This window comes from Plasmodium brasilianum, chromosome 7 (assembly GCF_023973825.1).
Source record: "Plasmodium brasilianum strain Bolivian I chromosome 7, whole genome shotgun sequence".
NCBI lineage: Eukaryota > Apicomplexa > Aconoidasida > Haemosporida > Plasmodiidae > Plasmodium > Plasmodium brasilianum.
In genome coordinates this window covers 1,778,120-1,801,500 of record NC_090120.1, presented here as the reverse complement: position 1 = coordinate 1,801,500, position 23,381 = coordinate 1,778,120, and the positions used below count along the sequence as shown (strand labels likewise).

Below are 23,381 nucleotides of genomic sequence, written 5' to 3'. Positions count from 1 at the left end.
TCTCTATCTTTAAACGAATTCACACATAAATCAGTTTGTGGACACCCAGCAAACAGTAACATAATAATAATCTTTTATAACACATATCTGTTATTTTTTTATTATTTACACTTTTGTTCTTTTTCCACACTTCTTAAAAGACATTTAGATTTTTTCTTCATTTTTGCAAATGAAATATTACTGAATCGATCCTTCTTTTTTAGCTATATTATCACAGATTAAAAAAAAAAAAAAAAAAAAAAAAAAAAAAAAAAAAAAAAAAAAAAAAAAAATTTCAAAAAATGTCATTACCCGTTGATGTCAAATTTATGTATACTTGGTGTGTGTAAGCTGAAATTTTCCCATGAAAATAAATAAAAAATAAAAAAAATAAACAAAAAATAAACAAAAAATAAACAAAAAATAAACAAAAAATAAACAAAAAATAAACAAAAAATAAACAAAAAATAAACAAAAAATAAATAAAAAAAATAAGTAAAAAATAAATAAATAAATAAAATACAACAAAGCATAAAATAACGAAAAAATTATGAACAAAGTTTTAGCGAAATTACGAGAAAAATTGCTGGCAAATTTGCGAACAAAACAGCCAACAAAATTACCAAAAAAATTTAACCAAAAGTTTTTTGTATATCTATTTTATTAACAGTGCATAATAATATTTTTCATTTTAACTTTACCCTTTTCAAAGTTGTTCATAATTTTTAATCAATATTTTGTAAAACGCACATCCATCGTTTCTGCCCAGAATGAACAATGTAGGAAGTTTTAAAAAAACTAGTGCCAAGAGCTTAGTGCCAAGAGCTTAGTGCCAATAGCTTAGTGCCAAGAGCTATACATATACACACACATATACAAACAGATATACTTGTGCATGCATTCCAAAAGTTTATCCACTTAATTATGTGCTCAACATTTAGCTGTATAATTAATAGGCATGTCTCCTTCCTCTTTTCATATTTTTCATCTTAATAAAATATTATGTACATGCTTACGTAAATGTGTAAATATATATACTCATATATCTGGTATTTCTATGCATATATCATTTAGACTAGTTTTACTTTACTCATTTCAAAAAACAAAAAATAAATTGTTTTACTCTCAAGAAAACACAGCAACTCTAGTTTTTTTTTACCTTCGCGTTGTCTTCTTTTTATTTCCTCTCTATTAGACTTATTATGAAGCATTAAAAATGTAAATATTCGCATACATTTAAACATTCGCCTATACTTAAACATTTGCCCACATTTAAACATTTGCCTACATTTAAACATTTGACTACATTTAAACATTTGCCTACATTTAAACATTTGACTACATTTAAACATTTGCCCACATTTAAACATTTGCCTACATTTAAACATTTGCCCACATTTAAACATTTGCCCACATTTAAACATTTGCCCACATTTAAACATTTGCCCACATTTAAACATTCACGTACATTTGAATTACATTTTAAGAGTTCTTAAAAAATAAAAAAGCAAAAAACTCTCTTGAATTATTAGCTCATCACGAGTAAAAACAAAAACGTAAATTAAATACAAAAAAAAAAAAAAAAAGAATTTTTTTTTTGAAACTCTTGTGTTTCATAAAAACTATAGCAAGCAAAAATAGCACTAATGCAAATTTAAGTGCATGATATAAATACATACAAATTAAGAAAACACGCGTCTAGGCATTTTTCCCTGTTTTGTTTTTATTTTAAATGGAAAAAAAAAATAATAATAATATCCATGTTCAAATCGTCCTTATAGTAGATAAACATTTACAGAAAAAAAAAAAATTTTCTTTGTGTGTCCCTTAAAAAGTATAATATTACTGTTCCAAGGAAAACTCAATGTCTAATTATAAAAAAATTGCTATGAGAAATGTCCATGTATATGCATGTACGCTTTTATGTATGCACATATATATATAAATATGCATTTGTGTGTATGCAAAATTTTTAAGGGCGAACAAAATATTTCCCCAAAATCGCCCCTTTTCATTGTAAGCTATCTTAATTTTATCATACACAGCTCTCCGAAAGGTACACAAATATTTGTGTCCACGTATTTTTGTATGTATATGTGCATATACATGTACATGCATATATATATATATATATATATATATACACTTTCAAACGAATTGTCTGCAAAAATTAAGACAACATTTTCCCCCCTTGAGCACTCGTGAAAGAAAAAATTACAAAGAATGGAAACACTATTAGACTGCGAAACTCTGAAAAAATATGAAGAAGAAACCAATGAATACATTCGCAAAAAAAATGTTGAAAAGCTGTTTGATGTTATTTTAAAAAATGTTTTAATGAACAAACCAGAAAATGTTTATCTATATATATATAAGAATATTTATTCTTTCCTGTTAAATAAAATTTTTATAATGGGCCCTCCTTTGTTAAAAATTACATCAACGGTATCTTCTTCAATTGCCAACTCATTTAGTTACTACCATCTTAATACACCCGATTTAATAAAATCCCACATTTCGAGTAACACAAATAACACAAATGATGATGACCAAAATTTGCCGAATAAAAAACTAAGTATTTACAAAAAAAAAAAAAAAAAAAAAAAAAAAAGGAATATAAATCTATAAATATATATTATATATAATATATATATATATATATATATATATATATTAATAAGCACATATATGGGTTCACTTGAGAGTACATGAAATTTTAAATAGTTAGAAAGTCAGTGATAGTGTATATATATATGTATACATGTATATGTACGTGTAATGAAAACCCAGAAAAAAAAATAGCATTTTATGAGTATCTTATAAGACACAATTTTGTATACTTTTTTTTATGAACAAAAAAAGTTGTGCATAATTTTTTATATGTCCTACTTTATTTAACATGAAAAAAAGAAAAAAAAGAAAAATATAGCTAAATTGTGCAAAAAAAATTTGCACACTTTTCCATACGTGATTATTTATGTTACATCCTTTATACACATTTTAATAGTAAGGGACGATTTAGTATGTTCTATTGTTAAAAGTAATATAAACAGCTTAGACGCAAAGCAAAAAAGGGGATATGTTATTGAAGGCTTTCCCAACACTAATGTACAGGCAAATGAATGTCTTCAATATTTACCTTCCCATGTTTTCATTTTGTATGCCGATGAGGAATACATATATGAAAAATATGAAGAAGAAAATAACACAAACATTTTTTCAAATGTTAACAACCTAGCTGAAGACGAATATGCAGAATTATTCGAAATGAAAGAAAAAGATACGAATGAGATTAAAGATGAAGTGAATGTATATTTAAGGTAAAAGCACTATTTTGCTTTTTCTTTTTTTTTTCGTTTTGTATTCTGTTTTTCTTTTCGTTTTGTATTTTGTTTTTCTTTTCGTTTTATATTTTCTATTTTTTTTTTTTTTGTTTTCTTTTCTTTTCCATTTTTTCGCTATTATCAACGAAACGCAGCGCATTCAAATAGTTAACCTCATATGTGCAATAATTTATTTCCATTCTTGTATTACAACCATGTAATAACACAGAAACGTTTCAGGAGTATTAAAAGTTTTAGGGAACAATAAAAAAGCCATAAATTTAAAAGAATATAATGAAAAAAGTTTAATAGATCACATTATGGTATAATACAAAAAAAAAAAAAAAAAAATTTGTTTTTTTTCTCCTTCACTTTATTATTAATACATTCATAATGTGTTTAAATAGGACATAACAAATGTTCTACCATTAAATTATATATATACCTACATATATAAATTTTACATCATTAAATTTTTTAAGAATTTGGTTCGTCAGAATGAGAATAATTGGAATAGCGTGCTTGGTGATGATACGTACGATGGTAATGAATATTTTAAAAGCACATAATAAGGAACATTTTACCTCACGATATTTCGTGTGTGCGATTATTTGCAAGCATTTTACATGCTTCCATGGAAGCCAAAATAAGAAAGTGGACCAACAGGTAATAAATTTTCCACATGAAATAAATCAATTGGGATTGTAAATTCGAGTTTTTTCGTCCTCTTTCGTTCTCTTTCGTTCTCTTTAGTTCTCTTTCGTACCATTTCATTCTTTTTCGTACCATTTCATTCTTTTTCGTACCATTTCATTCTTTTTCGTACCATTTCATTCTTTTTCGTACCATTTCATTCTTTTTCGTACCATTTCATTCTTTTTCGTACCATTTCATTCTTTTTCGTACCATTTCATTCTTTTTCGTACCATTTCATTCTTTTTCGTACCCTTTAGTCCTTTTTTTTTTTTTATCTTATTTTTTTTTTAACCTTTATTATTTTGTGTTATTTTTTTTTCCTCCTTTTAATTTCCACAAAATACGAAAAAAAAAAAGAAAAGAGAAAATTGCACTATTTAAAACGTTCCTAAAATATATTAGAGGCCTACTCAAGAAAAATAAAATTTTCGCAATTAATTAAAAGCCCTTTTGTGCAATTCTTAATTTGTGTTCATATTTACGAATGTAAAACGCTAAATTCCACAAAATAGGTGCTTTAGAAATAAGTCTACATGTACGTACGTATGTATATGTATATAATACACATATATGCTGATGTACACGCCGCCTGAAAAAATTTTAAGAAACACAAGATTTGACACTCAAGTTTAAAACAAAATATTCAGCCGACTTGTTCCGAAAAAACAACCTGACTCGTGAGTAAAATTTTTTTTTTTTTTTTTAACCCTTATACCAATATGCTAAGAAAACATAATATTTTCATTATAAAGCTACAATTTATTTATATTACCACTTTTCGTAACGTTTAATATCATCTGTAAATACGTATATATATTTATCAAATACGGTTTAAACGAACGGTACTTTTTTTTTTTTTATAAAAATATTTGTTAATAAGAATGTACATCATTAATTTATTATACCCCTCTCTGAATAAAAATTATTAACTGTTCATAACTTTTTTAATGATATAACTTTCGATAAATTTCAAATGCCAGTGAGGTAAAAAAATGAGTTATATTGATATGTTGAGAGTGACAAGGTTTAATAATTTCTAGCTTGCGCATTGTTTTAAATCGTTTTCTGTTCCTTTAGCATAAAAGAATGTGTGAGAGTACGTAAGTTATACATATGTGTATGTTTGCGTGAACAATTTTTAGCGTCCCTGCGAAATTTTTTATATAACGTGTACTGAAAGAGCGAGTTGCCTGAAAAGCCAGTACTCACCGCATATGCAAGGCTACGCCACTGTATGTATGTATGCATGTATGTATGTATGTATGTATGTATGCATGTATGTATGCATGTATGTATGCATGTATGCATGTATGTATGTATGTATGCATATACATGTAGTTGTTTATGTGTTCCTTTTAAAAAAATAAAAAATAGAAAAACGCCAATCAACAACTCATAATTTTTTTTTTTTTTACACCTCTGCGAAGTTTTGCTTCCTGCTATTTCTACCTTTTCATATTACTTCCACTTATTATTTCCCCTTCCTATTTCCGCTTATTACTTCCCTCCTCTTTATTCCTGTGTGCGCATAAATCTCGAAGGATGGAAGTGGAAAGCATTAAAATACAGTCGATGAATGATAACTTGGCTAGTGGTATATATGATATTAAAACCCCAATATCTGATGGAACGACAATCATTGGCTTAATATACGATAGTGGTGTGATGCTTGCATGTGACACTAGAACATCCTCAGGAACGTTTATTACGAACAAATGTTCAAGGAAAATAAATCGAATAAATGAAAATATCTATGTGTGTAGAAGTGGTGCTTCAGCACATAGCCAAAAAGTAATTGAAATAATAAAACATTATTGTTTATCTATGAAAAGTGAAAATCGAAAAAAAGGTAGATTCCATGAAGATGAAGTAATAAATGATGATATAAATGATGAAGAGATTGACATAAATAAAATTAACAATTCGTTAGATTATAATAATAGCAATACAAATTTAATAACTAAACATAAATATTTTTATGAAGATAAATTTATGGATTATAATCCGTTAGTAGAAAATATAGCACACATTACCAAAAAGCTTCTGTATGCGAATAATAATTTCTTATCGTGTGGTCTTATCTTTGGTGGTTATGATAAAGAAAAAGAACAACAACTTTATTCAGTCAATTTAAATGGGAGCATAATTCAAAGATATGATTATGCAGTTAGTGGTAGTGGGAGTGTATACATTCAGTCGTATTTACAAGATAAATATAAAAAATTTATGAACAAAAAAGAATGTTTTGATTTAATTCTAAATTGTGTCAAATATGCCATGTACAATGATAATAGTAGTGGGGGGATTGTAAGAATAATTAATATAACGAAACTCTTTGTAGAAGAATACACCGTTACAAATACCCAGCTGCATTTTGATTACTAGCTGGCAATGGGGACATGTGGTAGTAATCATTTTTTTTTTTTTTTTTTTTTGCGAAATCGTTTTTATTATCAACTTAAATTTAAAGTACAAGTTTCTCCTGAGCGTATAACTCAACTCCACACAATGTGCATTGCAGTGGAAATGCCCTTTTTTTGTTCTTTTTTTAGAGAATTAACTGCATATATTTAAGACAACTATCTATGCATAAGCACACGTGCATATATACTTATATACATATATATATATATATATATATATATATGTGAAAGTACTAAATTAAAAAAAACTCGTATACATTTTATGCACATGAAGAAGTTAAAATGGTTTTCAACAATATAACCATAAAAAGATGTATGCTATTATTATATATTTATTTTTTTTTACTTTTATTTTATATATTTATTTTTTTTTACTTTTATTTTATATATTTATTTTTTTTTACTTTTATTTTATATGTTTATTTTTACCTTTATTTTTTTTTTTTTTTTTTTCTTTGCCATCTTGTAAAATAATCATAACGTGTAAAAATAGGCAATTTCTGTGTTAAGACGGAGGGAGGAAATAAGTTCCCCCCTCTCTTTTTTCTTCCATTGAGCTTTTTCTGCCCATTTAAAATTTACTGAGACACTGCAAAGATTGATATGTTTGTAAATAAGCAATTGTGTTTATATATGCACACAAGTACGTATGAACATATATACAAGCTACAAAATACATGAGGAAATTCTCACCTTCCTTGCATAGCCAATATCCCACATTGAAAGGGAGAAAAATTCCAAATACCTATTTAAAAAAGGAAAAAAAAAAAAAAATTATGAACGTTCAGAATTTTTTTCATGTCTTTTTCATGACGCTTTTGCCATTTTACCGTTCTTCCTTTTTATATGTATGCAGTCCATAACATGCAAGAAAAGATAACTCCCTTTTCTGCATGTTCATACATATCAATATCTTTCAAATATTCACTATCATTAAGAGTAGAAGGACATCCTGAAATCTGACTTTTTTTTTTTCTAAGTTTGCTCAGCTTGTTAAATTCACTTCCTATATTTTTATCTGCATGTTCATGCGACAATGCTGAACTCTTTTCAGCAACTTGATCGTTATTAAATAAATCGGCTTCATCATTTACCATCTCTATCTTTATACCATTAGGAAAAGTATTTCCTCCATTATTTAACATATTATTATTTCTCTTTATTGTGCAATTAAGGTCTTCCTTTTTAAGTCCTTCTAAATCGATATCTCTAATTTTGCAACTTTGACTTATACCGCCCCTTGTGTCTTCCTCTACACCTTTTTCACTCATCTCTGCGCATTTGGAATCATCAAGAAAGCCAAATTTTAGCTTCGTTGATATGTCACAATTTAAAAAATTATTCTTATCATTGAAACTAAAAGAACTATCTAACATTTTTTCAGATTTATTTTTTATTAATTCTTGTATAGGTACACTTTCACTATATTCTGGCACAACAGGCGGAAATTCCATATCATTTTTTTTAATTTTTGAAGAACTACAACTTTTGGACGTTTCTTCGTTAAGGTTTTTATTGTTTTGTATTTCTTCGCTTCCTCCTTGAACTTCAGCTTCTTTTGTTAATCCATCTTTTTCTGCCCCCTTATTCGCCTCTTCTTCTACCTTCCTATTCGTCCCTTCCTTTCTAGCCTCTTCTTCTACCCCCCTATTCGCCTCTTCCTTTTCATCCTCCTCTTTTACCTTCCTATTCGCCTCTTCCTTCTCATCCTCTTCTTCTGCCCCCTCATTCACCTCTTCATCTACTTTGTCTTTCCCTTTTTGGTAACTATCCACTATATCGTCAATGTAGTTCAACGAGTCAATGCTATCATCAACCCTCTTATTATGGTAATACTTTTCATATATGCTGTCAGCATACTCCTTTAGAAACTCTTCGCACAATTTTAAATATATTTCTATTTTCTTTTTATCTTTTTTTAAAACACACACATAGTCTTTCCCATTACAAGGATATGGCAAATGGACAATTACATCTTCCTCTTCTGAGTTATCAAATTTCACTTGAAGTATCTTCTTTTCGATTCTTATATTTATATCATTTTTCTTAACATAATTATCTGTACATATTAAAACTTTTATTTTACTAGGTAAATTAAGAGAAATTTGTTTGTTCTCTTTTAATTTAAAGAAAGAAGACGTATTCATTGTACCTTGATGATAAATAAAATATTTTTTTTTTTCCCTTTGTATTTCTACCTTTCCTACTTCAATACTTCTCGTGTTCAATTCTTGCATATCTGAATTGTCAAGTTCGTTTTCTTCATTCTTTCTTATTTCTGTCTCTACTTTACTTTTCTGTAAAATTTTGTCCACATCATTTGGTGATATAGCTGTATTCTTTTCTTCGAATTCTTTTTTCATGTTTTCCAATTTCTTCTCTTCTTCTATTAATATATTTTTTTTAATAACACTTTTATTTATACATAGTAAAAAAGGCTTATCACCTTTACATTTCATATCACTTGAAACTTTAAAATCTCGACAAATCTTTTCCTTATCCTTCATGATATTTTTTTCAATATTTACACACACATCTTCCAGCAAAAAATTTAAAATTTCATTGTAGTTTCTAGTTACATTCACCGTTAACGGGTTAACACAACAATCTATCGTTAAGCAGCACACGTTGTTTCCTTAAACCGGGGTGTGTGTGTAAAAAATGGGGAACATCGTGTACACTTCGTTACGTATATACATATATATGTATATACATACATACATAAACATATATATACATACACATATATGTATATACTTACATGGACACGTTCATGCATATTCATCTCCCCCGCACACAATCGTTTTACTACATTTTGATCATCTTTTTCAGGTGCTCTTTGGCTGCCCTTTTTTGCTGCCTTTTTTTTTTTTTTTTTACCTTGTTTGTCAGGCCTAATTTGAGAAAGGGAGTAAGGAATGTTCACCTCCCCCCTGGAAATATCCCCAAAAGAAATACTATGAATACCTTCATGAGAGCAGATATTTAAAAAAAGTCTTTGGTTAGTGTGGTTAGAATACAAAATTTTTGTTTTAACACAAAATGCTTCAATTGGTTTAATCAAAATTTGATCTTTTTTTAATTCCCCCTTAAAATATAAACTTAACAAATAATCCTCTTTTTCTTTTCTGTATTTTTTATCAGATATTTCATCAAAATATTCATCAAATAGCATTCGAAACTCATGCTGCCTAAATGCTTTGTGGAATTTTTCCTTTTCTTCATAACTAATTTTTATATCTTCCATGGTTTTGAAAAAATAGACTTTCTTCGCACACACATTGGCGCTTACGGGTATGAACAATACGGGGGTATTCGTCTATATGTACATGTATGTAAATGCGCTTACATGTATATTAATATGGACCTATGAAATATTTTATGCATAACACTGCAAGTTCTACCGATTGCGTATTTGTTTGTTTGTTTATTTTTTTTTTTATCAGAAAGAGGAGACCGACAACACACTATGTCAAACCGTGTACACTACAGAAGTGTACCTTATCTTATTCTCCATAAGCTCTTTGGTGTTCTATACTATTTTGGGTCTTTTTACTAATCCGTAAATTATATTTTTTGTTTTGTTTTATATTATGTTTTATATTTTGCTTTAGTACGTTTTATATTTTGCTTTAGTACGTTTTATATTTTGCTTTAGTACGCTTTATATTTTGCTTTAGTACGTTTTATATTTTGCTTTAGTACGTTTTATATTTTGCTTTATTTTGTTTTACATTTTTTTTTTTTTTTTTTCCTTTAATTTATATTTTTATTTTGCTTGTTCGGGAAAAAATGCAGGCACAGTAATAATATTTTTTGACGTTTTCGTTTTTTCGCTTTTTCTCTTTTCTTAAGGAAAAATAGTAGGAATCTTTTTAAAACTTCTCCTTTTATTTTTCCAAGTATTTTTTAATGAAGACTGTGAAATAGCTTGTTCTGTCATTTATGTAAGTTCATGTGTAAGGAAATTAAGCTACACTAAAAAAAAAAAAATGAAAAAAAGAGAGGAAGTACGAAATAATACAAGTTATTAAGGTCTTAAGCGAAAATTCCTCAGAAGGATAGATTAATAAAATGTGCCGGGGGGAGGGAAAAAAAAAAAAAAAAAAAAAAAAGACTTGTTAAAAAAGAAATTTCTTACAAGTGTAGTGTATAAAGTACACATTGCAAATAATTGGAATCATTTACTTCCATCCTTTTAATATCGTGGCATAATTTTATCATTTCTTCTTTTCCATCAACAATATTAGTTTTTGAGCTATGATCTTTATATATATTATCGCTTAATTTTATTTTTAGCTCTTTATTTGAACTCAATATAAAATATTTATTCGTATGAATATGTTTAAATATAAGACCGATTTTTTTATTTATTACTATTTCATAGTTTTCACTACTGTTTGTACATGTATAATTATTATGCCAGTTATAGTAAGATAAATCTTTTTTGCTTGCATAAATATACTTTTTTCGATTTATTTTATCTCGAACTTTTTCCATGTTAATATCTATATAAGAACTTATTTCATATTTCTGTTTATTCACATAACGAATAAACAGAATTGTGCTTATTTTATTTTCTTTGCAAAAGTGTAAATGATAATTCATTGTAAAAAAGAAATCTTTTGTATTACTGTACAATAAATTAATATCGTATAGTATGTTTTCTTTATTTTCTTCTTTGACTGGCTTTTTTTCATTTCTTTTTTTTTTTTTATAAGTGCTGTTAAAATCTTCTAAACTTAGCACTCCTCTGCTTTTCAGTCCTAATGAGAATATTTCAAACACAAGCTCTTCCTTAAAAAGAGGAAGATAAAAGAGAAAAGGTAGGGAAGGAAATTGAAAGTACAGTTTAAATGTAGTCATACACATATATATGTATTTATATGTTAGTTTATTTCTTTTTTTCTTTTTTCGGCGCCTTCAAAAAATAACAAATTCAGTAAAGTGTTGTGCCTTATTTTTTTTTTTTTATGTTCATAATTACATCTTCAATGTAAAACAAGTCTGTTGGTGTAATCCTTTTTCTAATATATTCTTCATAAGAATTGTATATAAGATCGTTGTCTATTTGTTTTTCCATCCTTCACACACGAATAGCCAAGTAAAGTCATTAAATGTTGTAAAAATTTACATGAACAGGGCAAGGTAATTTATGGTGTTCCCAATGGGCATAATGAATATTTTGTAACTGTCTTTTTTTAAATCAGTGAACAGTCTGCACTGAAGTTTACGGTTAAGAGAACAAAGGTTCATGCACATTTGTACGTACACATACAAGCAAATAACACACACATATATACCATAAACACATACATATCATACACACATGCATATCATACACACATACATATCATACACGCATACATATCATACACACATACATATCATACACACATATAAATGTATATATATATAATATATATGTATATACATATAATATATATGTATATACATATAATATATATGTACGTGTGCGTGTGTGTGCATGTGCACATACTTATATACATAAATATAAATGCACTGCGCAGGCACATATATGCAAGGCTTAACTTGGCGAATTGAAGCTCCTAAATTGGCTTTCTATTTTTTCTTAACAATTCAGGTAAAAAAAATAATAAACAATTGTATTTTCGTAAGGTGAGAGTATTCATTTTTTTATTATTTTTATTTTTTTTTTTTTTGTCTAAAATTATCCAAAAATTGTTCATAAAATAAAAAAAAAAAAAAATGCAAAAATAGCTATATGTATGTTCTACTTTTTGACCACTATTTTAAAGTAAAAAATTTATGCTACTGCATATAAAAGAAATAACAATACGATGAATGTACAATTGTAGAAGGTGAAGTTTTATGTAATAAGTATGGAGTGAACTATTTTTTTTTTCTTTGTATGACTGTTCATAAATATATGTATGTATGTATATATATATATATATATATATATATATATATATACATACATACATTGGTACATACGTACGAACATAAACCCCGCTAAAGAGCGTATTTGTGTACTATTAAATTCTTTTCAGTATTCCGCCTTTTAATTTAGTATTACTTTTTGTTAGGTAGTAAAGATAGTTGAAAAGTCGAAAAATATTGCTTTTAATTTGAGCTAAAAATTACTGTACATATAGAAAAATATTGTTATTATTTTTCTTTTTTTTATAAAAAAAAAAAAATGTACATATATATATATATATGAATGTGTATATGTATAAAATAATCTACATAGTTCCACATTATGCAATAAAAGGAAATTGCTATTCGAAGAATCATATTTTTTAAAACCCTATCTGAAGTTTATTTCAACATAACAGTTAAAACTACACAAAAAAAAAAGGAGTGAGATCCCCTTTCCCCTTTTTAATATTAAAATTATGAAAATGTATTTAGTTAGGTTACTTGAAGGAATATATAAGTTTATATTTTAGTTTAGTACATATATTTACATCCCCTTAAGCAGGAAAGATAAAATTATATGCGCGAAAAGCTGTTATGAATGAAAGGTTTCCCTGTTATTATACAAAATTGTATAAAACAGTTGAGTCATATTTGAAAGGAAAAGAAGCATTAATGAAAACATGCCCAATACAGTCGTCTATTCTTAAATGAACTATTTTCAAATAAAAATCAAGAAAATTTAAAAAAAAAAATTTGTATTTTTCTTTTTTTCAATATATGAGGATTGTATCAACAAATGAATAAAAAAATTGCAGTCTAACAACTATACATGCAAAGGTTCTCTTTCTTTTTAAAGTGTACAATTAAACTTTTTGAGTTTTGTTACGCGAAACTAAAAGATGAACAAATATATATTAAAAAAAATTCTCATGACTTTATATAAATATATTAGCCGTAAATTTACATTTTTAAAAATTTTAAATTTCAAGAATTTAAAAAAAACAAAAAAAAAAATCGTTCATCCACTCTTCACATTTTGTTTTACTTGAAAAGAAGTGAAATAGTCTATTAAATTTCATCTTGACACTTATTATATAATGAATGTACAACAAATATTCTATCATGTATTATATGTATATATATATATATATATATGTATTTACGTATATTTACATCACTCCTTAAAATGGGTAAAATAAAATAGGTGGTAGCAAATAGGCAAATAAATAAATATTATATATTTCGTTGTTAACTTATTATAAACATACATAATATATAAGAGCACCACTACGGCTATTATATATACCAATATAATATATATACAATTTTAAATACTATAATTTTTTGAATTGTTATTAAACGTTTTAAAAAAAAGTTTATGCATTCACATCTTCTATTCTAATCATATGTAAAAAAATGTAAATAATTTATCTTTCAATTATAATATTATTTGTTTTTAAATTATATGTTAAAAAATAACTTTATTTTGCTATCATGTTATTCTGATATTTTATTTTGTTATTCTGTTATTTTGCCATTTTGCTCATTTTTTTAATTTCTTTTTTATCGAGCCTCATAAATAATATAGCATGCTACAAAAAAAAAAAAATATAAAAATATTTGAAAAATAAATGGGTTCATAAAGAAGATAGGATTAAAATTAAAAAAAAAAAAAATCAGAACGTAAGAGGTAATAAGAGTTAAAATTCAAAAAATAAAAAATGTAGAAAATATGTAAAAAAAAATTTTAAATTGTATGTAAAAATAGAAAGAGGTAAAAATAAAATAAACAAAAAAAAAAAAAACCATAATACAAAACCGAAAACTGTCAAAATAAGGAAAAAGAAAAAAAGTACGAAGAAAATGAATATATTTATATAGAATATTATTATATATATAAAATAAAAAAAATAATTTATACTGTATTATTGTATATAATAAATATTATTTATATATATTTGTAATATTTTAAAATTAAGGAAAAAAAAACCCTTATTATGTTTTACAAAAATGAAAATGAAAAAAAGCACATTTGATGATTGTTTTTTTACATATTTTTATCCTTTTTAATTCTTTTTTTTTATTTTATTTTGTTTTTTTTTTTATTACCATTTTACCTACATTTTTGTGATTGTAATTTTTTAAGTATAATTGTTAATATATATATATATATATATATATATATTGTACATGCATATGTATATGCTGTACGTATGTTGTTTATGCATTTATATATACATATATATACATTTTTATGTGTATACTTGTTATATATACGATGTACCATGGCTCGCACAAGTGTATGTTAACGCGGATGCTAGAGAACAGTAACTTTATAATAACATGTTGTTTGTATAGATATATATTAACATAGATGAAAAAAAATATATATATATTTATGTATAATTATTTAATAAATAAATATATATAGGGGTGCATATATTGTGTATGTATGGCTTTATGCATATAAAATATGTATATATACACCCGCCTACTACATATATTTATAAGTAATATGCATACCATATATGAAGAGAACAAACTGTCGTACATGTAAAACAGTTTTTACAAAACATGAAATAATCTCCTCCACTTTATTTAAAAAACAGAACAGTAGTACTAATGAATATCCTATACTTAATTCGTAAAGATACCTATACATGTGTTTACTCCTTTTTTATTATTATTCTTTGTATAACTTGGATAAAATTCTTTTTTAAATTTCTAAAAAATAAATACTCCAAATTTTTAAATAACGAAAAAATTATTAAACAGTGCAATCAAATTTTAAATAAAAATAATTTGCTTCAAGAAAATCTGTTATACAAGCTCATCAAGTTCAGCATCATCAGTAATACTCAAATAAACGCCAATATATAAAAAAAAATTAATATTTATAATAAAATATGAGAAAAAAAATGAGTGAAAATTAATAAATGAGAGTGTTAAGTGCGATATATGCCATACGTGTAATATGTGTGAAAAGAGACTCCAAAAAAATGCGAAATGTTAAACGAACAGCTTGCACATTCAAGCTAGAACAAAATAATAAATAATCTACTTAAACGCACATATAACTTCTAAATTGAAATGAAATGTATCTTTACACTTTGTAGATATATAACTGTGTAGAATATGTACACATACATATATGTATATGTATATATTTATATATACTCTTGTTCATGCGTATTTTCTTTGCCCATCCCCTTTTTGTAGGTAAAAATAACTATGAAGATAAACTGGTTCACCGAAAAAATGCCTCTTTTTATTATTTGAAAAGAGCAATTTTTTTTTTACATAACTATAAGTTTTTGCATATAAAGAAGAAATTAAATTGCCTATTTATTGTAAGAAAAGAAAACAACTAACTGTGCAGGCATTGTTTGCACTTGTACGCTGTGCACGATGCACGTTTTATGTACTCAGAATGGCGCGAATAAGCTTTTTTGCATATGTACATTTGTTTGTATACGTGTATATTGTACACGTACGAAGTATGCACAAATATATATATATATATATATATATATATATATTTATATATTTATATATGTGTGTGTGCACCTATTGATATGTGCACTGTCCATACGCCCACCCCGCTTTTCCTTTTTTACAGAGAAACAACATAACGGATATAAGAAACTTAAAATATATGACATATCAAAAAGTTATACAATTCAAAAAGGATATGAATGTTTGCTTAGTAGAAGCGTACAATTCTTTTAGTTATAAAAATAAAAAAGAGCTGTTATACATTTATTTCAAATTATACTCCAAAATTTTTTTTTTTTTCCAAAGTGAAAATATCTATTTTTTTCATTTCCTAACACATGTCCTATTGGTATCATGGGTTTACACGCCTCTTAACCGTACTCTGTATTAAAGAGAAATAAACATAACATGAATAATGAGTATACCAACAAATGAGCCATGAGTTATACGTTTCGCGCACACACATAGGCGTAAGCGTAGATATACATATATGTATTATCTATGCATACGTGTTTTAGAGCATTAACGTAGATATATTTTTATATGTAGGTATTTGTGTACGTACTTACGCGTACACACCGCAGCAGATCTCATTGATTTTTCGTCAATTTTTAAAGTGTTAGATTAAATCTAATTAAATAATATGTGCTAATTATTTTTTTTTAATCTTTATTATAATTCTTGGTGGAACATATTTCATATTGTTAATTTTTCACCAGCCCTTTTTTACCCCTTTTATTGCTTTTTTTTTCCCATCCTTTTTTCAACTTTTGTTCTTCCATTATTCGTCCAGCACTCTATATTTATTATCACCCCGTTCCTTATTATTAAACTTTGAATGCTGCCTACCCACTGCATGCATTTCTTCTTTTTTTTTTTTTTATGTCCATTGAATAATACATTTCTGCTCTCTATGTATCTAATGCTTTAATTACTAGATCAATAAACTTGACAGCTGATGAAAGTAAATATGTGTTAGGATAATTCTTAATAACATAAAATTCGCCTGCATAGGGAAAAAAGAAATTGGATGGGTGCGCTTGTAAATAAATGCGTTGTATGTGCGTATATACGTAAGCACGTATGTATGCAAGCACGCATGTATAATATGTATATTATTATACACATATGTGCACATAAACGCATATGCACAAATGCACATAATTACGTGCGTAGATATAATTTACACACGTACGCCTCCTTTTTTTCAGCACTAACCTGTGTCCTCAAAGCCAACTAGCAAAAAAATACTGAGCATTTCTTCGTATATTTTAATTTTTTCAACAAAAATTTTATTTTCCTTTTTAATTTTTTGAAATTTTTTTTCCAAAATGTTATCTTTTATATTAGTAAAATAAGTTTTTAGAATATTTAAAGAGCTTATGAACTCTTTTTTTTTGTCTTTATTTTTATTTTTTAAATTATTAAGTAAAATAGCAATTTCTTCTCTTTTCTCATTTTCCGTTAGATCTTGGATATTTTTTTTTTCACTTTCTTGTTTATAAGCAATACCAAACTTAGCTTCATATTCTCTTCTTAACAATTCGAGTTGTTTCTCTTTTTCTTTTTTATGCTCATTTTTTTCTTTTTCTAAATTTTCTATATATTTTTTTCTTTCATATTCTTCTAATTGTTCTCTCCTTTTTTGCACTTCTTTTGCCATAGCAATTCGATTTTTCTCTTTTTGCAATTCTTCTTCTTTCTCTTTCAATAATTTCTTTTCACGTATTTTTTTTTGTAATTCTAAGGCTTTTTTACGAGCTTCTTCAGGTGTTAATTTTATTTTATTTTCACTATTGCTATAAGAACTGTTATGGGGCATCGGATCATCTATAAATTTCGTTGATGATCCTCTGTTTATATTATCATCATCATTTACATTATTTGTGTTTACTGGGGGAGGGTCCCAACTGATATCCTGATCCTCGGTAAGCTCAATCCAATTCAAGGCATCATCAACTATTCAAATGAAGCATGGCATAAACATATATATATATATATATATATATTAAACTCGTTATATATTGTGTATAAAAGGTGTGTGCTGGGAATACATATAAATATGTGCAATGGCACACACACTGGTACGTACAATAGCGCATATTTTCCTCAATCCATAAACCTTATTTTTCACTCTTTACTATTATTAATTTTTTATTTTTTCGAGCTTCGCTTTTATTCACTTTTATTAATTTTTTATTTTTTCGAGCTTCACTTTTTTTCGCAATACTTGTTTTCGCCCCGCTGGCCTCCAAAACTTTAAGACTTATTTCTCTCGAGTAACCAAATTCAAGCATTTGCTCAAGCAGCTGCAGTTGGAATAATTAGAAGAGGAGGAGGAAGAACATGATGTGTATATCATGCATTCCATCTAAACTGCTGAAACATGTTGGCAGTCAAATATATATATATATATATGGGCTAACAAAACACATACATGTTTGTGTATACTAATGAATATACAAAATTAACTATTATGAGTAATATTATTATCCACGTACTTGTATTTTTTTACTCTCATTTTTGTTTACCTTATTTTTTCCTTCCATCATGCTATTTTTTTTTTTAATTTTTACTTTAATTATCTATACAAAAATATGCATAAAAAAATATAGATACATATATGTATAAATATATATGTACATAATTACAATTCTTTATTCTTTTTAAAACTGCACTATAGTTATTCTTTGCATGCGATGCCAATATAACATTTTGTTTTTACTTGATAGTTGGTACATGTTCATGTTCCTCCAAGATGAATAAGCTACTACTTTACGTTGCGCCTAATTTTATTTTAGTTACTCTATCAAAACGAATATTCAATAATAAATAGAGAGAAAAGAAATGAAACGAAAGTGAAAAGAAATGAAACGAAAATGAAAAAGAAAATAAAAATGCTAATGAAAATAAATCAAAATGAAAAAATACAAATGGGCACAAAAAGATGGAAAAATGAATAAAAAGGCATAAAAAGAAATAAAAAGAACTTGGTTAATATGAAAATCCGGTAAATAACAAATTAATGAATTAAAAAAATGTTTTGTGGGGAAACACACCCATAAATGTATCTATTCAAGAAACGTAACTAATTAAAAAAAAAAAAAAATTTCTGCACTTACATTCATATACATAAATAAGCGGATGTATACATATATGTATGTATGTGCGCATGTACGTATTAATAATATAGTTACAGCTTGCACGACTTAAAATTTAAAATTCATCTAAACAATTTTCATTTTAAAGACTCTACGTTCCTCGAGTATTAAAATGGGTCAGAGGCCTTCTTTTCCTTTTTTTTTTTTTTTTCCTCTCCCCCTTCCCAATTTATGTAAGTGAATGTATGTACGTACTTACGTAGTAGAAGTTCATGAGTATATACATATATTTATGTACATACGCGTACATAAGTAAATGCAATACATATGAATATGTAGGCAACTTCGAATTTAAAAAAGCCTTAATTTGTGGCACACAAAAGGCGCTATTCTCACATATAAGCTCCCTCTTTTTAGCTAATAAAAGAAAAGAGTCATATTGCTACTATGTTATTAAAAATAAATATTTTACAAGTTGGAAAATTTTCACAAAAAAAAAAAAAAGAAAAAAAAAAATTTATGTACAATTTTGTATATTTACTTATTAAGCTTTCTGCATTACATAAAATTCATCTATTTCACAAAAGTTTACGATCGTAGCCCTTTTCATATTTACATGCTTGTTATTTATTTAAACGTTTGAAAATTTTTTAAGACATGTAATAAAATGTATATCAATTATGGACATCAATCGAAATGTCAAAGGCCTTTTAGTATTTTTAAAGTGAGAATAAGGGTTAATACTGCATACTCGCCTCACTCTTTTATTTTCCATTTTTATGCTAAAGGAACTTTCAATTTTGAGCAAAGCTGTTAATGCAAAGGGGGGAGCTCACATATATATGTACATAAACATATTTATCTATGTGCACATACGGACATGCGCACACATATAAACATACGCCCACATATAAACATACGCACACATATAAACATACGCACACATATAAACATACGCACACATATAAACATACGCACATATATAAACATACGCACATATATATATACATACAAACGTACATACAAACATACAAACATACAAACGTACAAACGTACAAACGTACAAACGTACAAACGTACAAACATACAAACATACAAACACATGTAAACATATTTATTATACGTACGCGTACACCCTCTTGACATAGTTAAAAACTTGAGCCAAATTTTCTTTTGCACTCGTGCTTCTTCCATAATAACACATTATTATTGATGATAAAAAAAGGAAAACAAGCGCCAGTCAGCATTTTCAACTCCTATTTTTTTTTTTTTTTTTTTTTACTCTACTCCAAATGACTGTTAAACAACCACAATTGAAATTAAATGAAAAAACATTCATATTTTGAATGTAAAAATGAAATTATCATCATTATGTTTTTGAATTTTTAATTCGAAAAAAAAATAAAATAAACAAAAAAAAAAAAAGTGTAAGACATAAATTTTATTCAAGTAAAATTACACAAGTGTTATTTCAATTTTTTTTTTTTTCTTTTTTTTTTACAAAAAAATATTTCTCATGTTAAGAATTATATATCTAGCTTCAGTGCACTTTGCAGAATAGTTACATTAACAAATAAAGATTTACAACTGTATTAAATTTTATGGAACTCTCTTTTATATCAATAGGAGTAAATATTTTATGAAACAGTGCAAGTATATATATATATAATACGATGCAGGACTGTTTTAATTTACTCTTGCGTACAAATATATGTACATATATGTATACGTGTATATATTCATGTATGTATATGTACATATGCGCATAAACCACTCCCCTCTCATTATGTGAGATGTTACTTATCCTAATTTTTCAAAAAATGGAACAACTTAGTAAGTGGACATTATACGTACAGCTAATCCCTAAAATATGGTAAAGTGACCTTTATTTTTTCTTAATATATTTTATTTTAATTTTCCTTTTTTTGAGCATTTTCAAGCAATTTTTTTAAATCTGTTAAAACGGTGTAAATGTTTTTTAAGTATTCTTGTTGCATGCCCGGAATCAAAGAAATATTTAAATGAAAAACCATATTATGTCCTACTTCTTGAGCATTCTTTTCATTAATAGTAAAATTAATTTTCCCATTCCATTTTCTATTAATGTTATTATTTCTTTCCTTATCATCAAATATACATTCAGTTCTCCATATGTTTCCATTTTTTTCGCCATTACAATCCTTGGATTCATTCGATCCATTAAATATTATTGATGCCCCAGCGTGTTCTCCATGATCTGGTGCTGCATTGCCAGGGGCATTAGCGAATTTATCATAGTCTGGTGCTGCATTGCCAGGGGCATTAGCGAATTCATTATAGTCAGGTGCTGCATTGTATGGGGCATTAGCGAATTCATTATAGTCTGGTGCTGCATTGCCTGGGGAATTAGCGAATTCATCATTGCCTGGGGCATTAGCGAATTCATCATTGCCTGGGGCATTAGCGAATTCATCATTGTCTGGGGCATTAGTGAATTCATCATTGCCTGGGGCATTATCGAATTCATTATAGTCTGGTGCTGCATTGCCTGGGGAATTAGCGAATTCATCATTGCCTGGGGCATTAGCGAATTCATCATTGCCTGGGGCATTAGCGAATTCATCATTGTCTGGGGCATTAGTGAATTCATCATTGCCTGGGGCATTATCGAATTCATTATAGTCTGGTGCTGCATTGCCTGGGGCATTAGCGAATTCATCATTGTCTGGGGCATTAGTGAATTCATCATTGCCTGGGGCATTATCGAATACATTATAGTCTGGTGCTGCATTGCCTGGTGCTGCATTACCATCGGAGTCTTCATAGGACACTTGGTCATCTATCGTTTTATCATCACCATTACTTGTGAATGGAATATCGGAGTCACTACTACTGACATCATCTGACGAATCATCTTGTCTTTTTCTCCTGAGATTTTTGTTCTGTTCTTCTTGTTTGTCATTAAGTTCATTATTAGTAATTTTTGTGTTCATTTTGCTTAATGTCATAGTATAGGGTGAATTGTTCATCTGTCCCGATACAAGCAAATCGCCCATGGCTAAATAACCAAAGAAACGAGAGCCAAAATTACTTGCTATTGCAAGTGTGAGGAATAAACCTAATGCCAATTTCATTTTTTCTTCTTTATATGCGTAAATAAATATATTTATATGTATATGTGCGTATATATAACAATGGAATAACGAATTTTATGGGTATATTCTATCTTATTAAGACAACTTTAAAATGTTGCAGAAAATACGCATATGATATAATGATCTTATGAAATGATAAGGTATAATGTATAATAGGGTGAAATAAGTGAAATGATAAAAATAAAAAAATAGGGAAATATATAACAAAATATCAAATTTTTTATATTTTAATGCTTTAATATTTTCAAAAAAAAAAAAAGATATTCAGATAAAATAATAATATTATAAAATATAATAATTAAAAAAATACATTTATGTTTATGTTTATTTTCGACATAAGTTTGAAACAAAAAATTGATCTAATGTATTTATTGATGATTCTCATTTTGTTGTTTAACTTGTTCAGAATTCCTGCGCAAAGCAAACTTAGCCCACAAAATGTTTTGGTTGCATGCATGTATTTTATGGAAATTAATTCATAAAAAATATGCTGTTTTAAGAAATTCTAAGCATCCTACTAGTCCTTATTTTATGACCTATTAATTGTGAAGTATTTTTTTATGTCATTTCCTGTTTACTTGACACTCTTCACACAGCTTTATTTTTTCAAAGTAGTGCACATTTATTGCAACCTCAAACAGTGGTTCCCAATTTTTAAACTCTTTCAGCTTTGCGTGATATAACATATTGCACATGTACATACATACATAAACATACATGCATAAACATACAAGCATAAACATACAAGCATAAACATACAAGCATAAACATACAAGCATAAACATACAAGCATAAACATACAAGCATATATGTACATATACATTTACATTTATGTAAATATTCACACATACTTATTACATATATGCATGCGCGTATTTTTTAAAGGCAGAATTTCTTGTGCGACAATTTTCATACTCAAAAACTATGGACTGTTAAAAAAAAATAAATAAAATAAATAATAGGCTGCAAAAATGAGCAACTGCTTTTGTATACTTTTTATATATAAAAATAGAAAGAACTTTTCAGTTTTTAACTGTCCTTATTATGTTCTTGTTCCTTTTGCAACAGTGGGTAAATGTATAAAAACTTTATTTGCATGCGCATATTATGATTTTTCATATTTGAATTATTTCTATGAATGAGTATGCTTCTTACATTTTAAGTGCTACATATGAAATCCTTTATTGATAACAGAATTAAGCTCTTATGGAACTCTAAACGCAAGACCGAATGTGTAAGCACAATGTCAATTTCCATGTGTGCAAAAATAAATAAATAATAAATATATAGGTAAATACATATAAGGAAATAAGTATGCAAATA

General features: G+C 26.9%; 5 protein-coding genes across 5 annotated transcripts; 1 reads left to right on the top strand and 4 right to left on the bottom strand.

The window, feature by feature from the left end:
- Positions 1–2,202: 2,202 nt before the first annotated feature.
- On the top strand, positions 2,203–6,383 carry MKS88_002105 (proteasome subunit beta type-6; the record flags this gene model as incomplete). Its single annotated transcript, XM_067215086.1, has 6 exons — positions 2,203–2,554; positions 2,987–3,299; positions 3,532–3,625; positions 3,785–3,845; positions 4,604–4,679; positions 5,540–6,383. The coding sequence occupies 6 exons, from the start codon at positions 2,203–2,205 to the stop codon at positions 6,381–6,383; spliced, it is 1,740 nt and encodes a 579-aa protein (XP_067074399.1).
- An 880-nt stretch (positions 6,384–7,263) lies between these two features.
- On the bottom strand, positions 7,264–9,668 carry MKS88_002104 (PIH1 domain-containing protein; the record flags this gene model as incomplete). The annotated part of the gene is made up of 2 exons (XM_067215085.1): positions 7,264–9,056; positions 9,179–9,668. 2 exons carry the CDS (start codon positions 9,666–9,668, stop codon positions 7,264–7,266), a joined length of 2,283 nt encoding a protein of 760 aa, XP_067074398.1.
- An 890-nt stretch (positions 9,669–10,558) lies between these two features.
- MKS88_002103 (uncharacterized protein) lies at positions 10,559–11,504 on the bottom strand (the record flags this gene model as incomplete). Its single annotated transcript, XM_067215084.1, has 2 exons — positions 10,559–11,218; positions 11,409–11,504. 2 exons carry the CDS (start codon positions 11,502–11,504, stop codon positions 10,559–10,561), a joined length of 756 nt encoding a protein of 251 aa, XP_067074397.1.
- Positions 11,505–16,734: 5,230 nt separating this feature from the next.
- On the bottom strand, positions 16,735–18,375 carry MKS88_002102 (PUB domain-containing protein; the record flags this gene model as incomplete). Its single annotated transcript, XM_067215083.1, has 4 exons — positions 16,735–16,829; positions 17,042–17,782; positions 18,054–18,132; positions 18,325–18,375. The coding sequence occupies 4 exons, from the start codon at positions 18,373–18,375 to the stop codon at positions 16,735–16,737; spliced, it is 966 nt and encodes a 321-aa protein (XP_067074396.1).
- Positions 18,376–20,834: 2,459 nt separating this feature from the next.
- Positions 20,835–22,037, bottom strand: MKS88_002101 (uncharacterized protein; the record flags this gene model as incomplete). The annotated part of the gene is made up of 1 exon (XM_067215082.1): positions 20,835–22,037. One exon carries the CDS (start codon positions 22,035–22,037, stop codon positions 20,835–20,837), a length of 1,203 nt encoding a protein of 400 aa, XP_067074395.1.
- Positions 22,038–23,381: the final 1,344 nt, after the last annotated feature.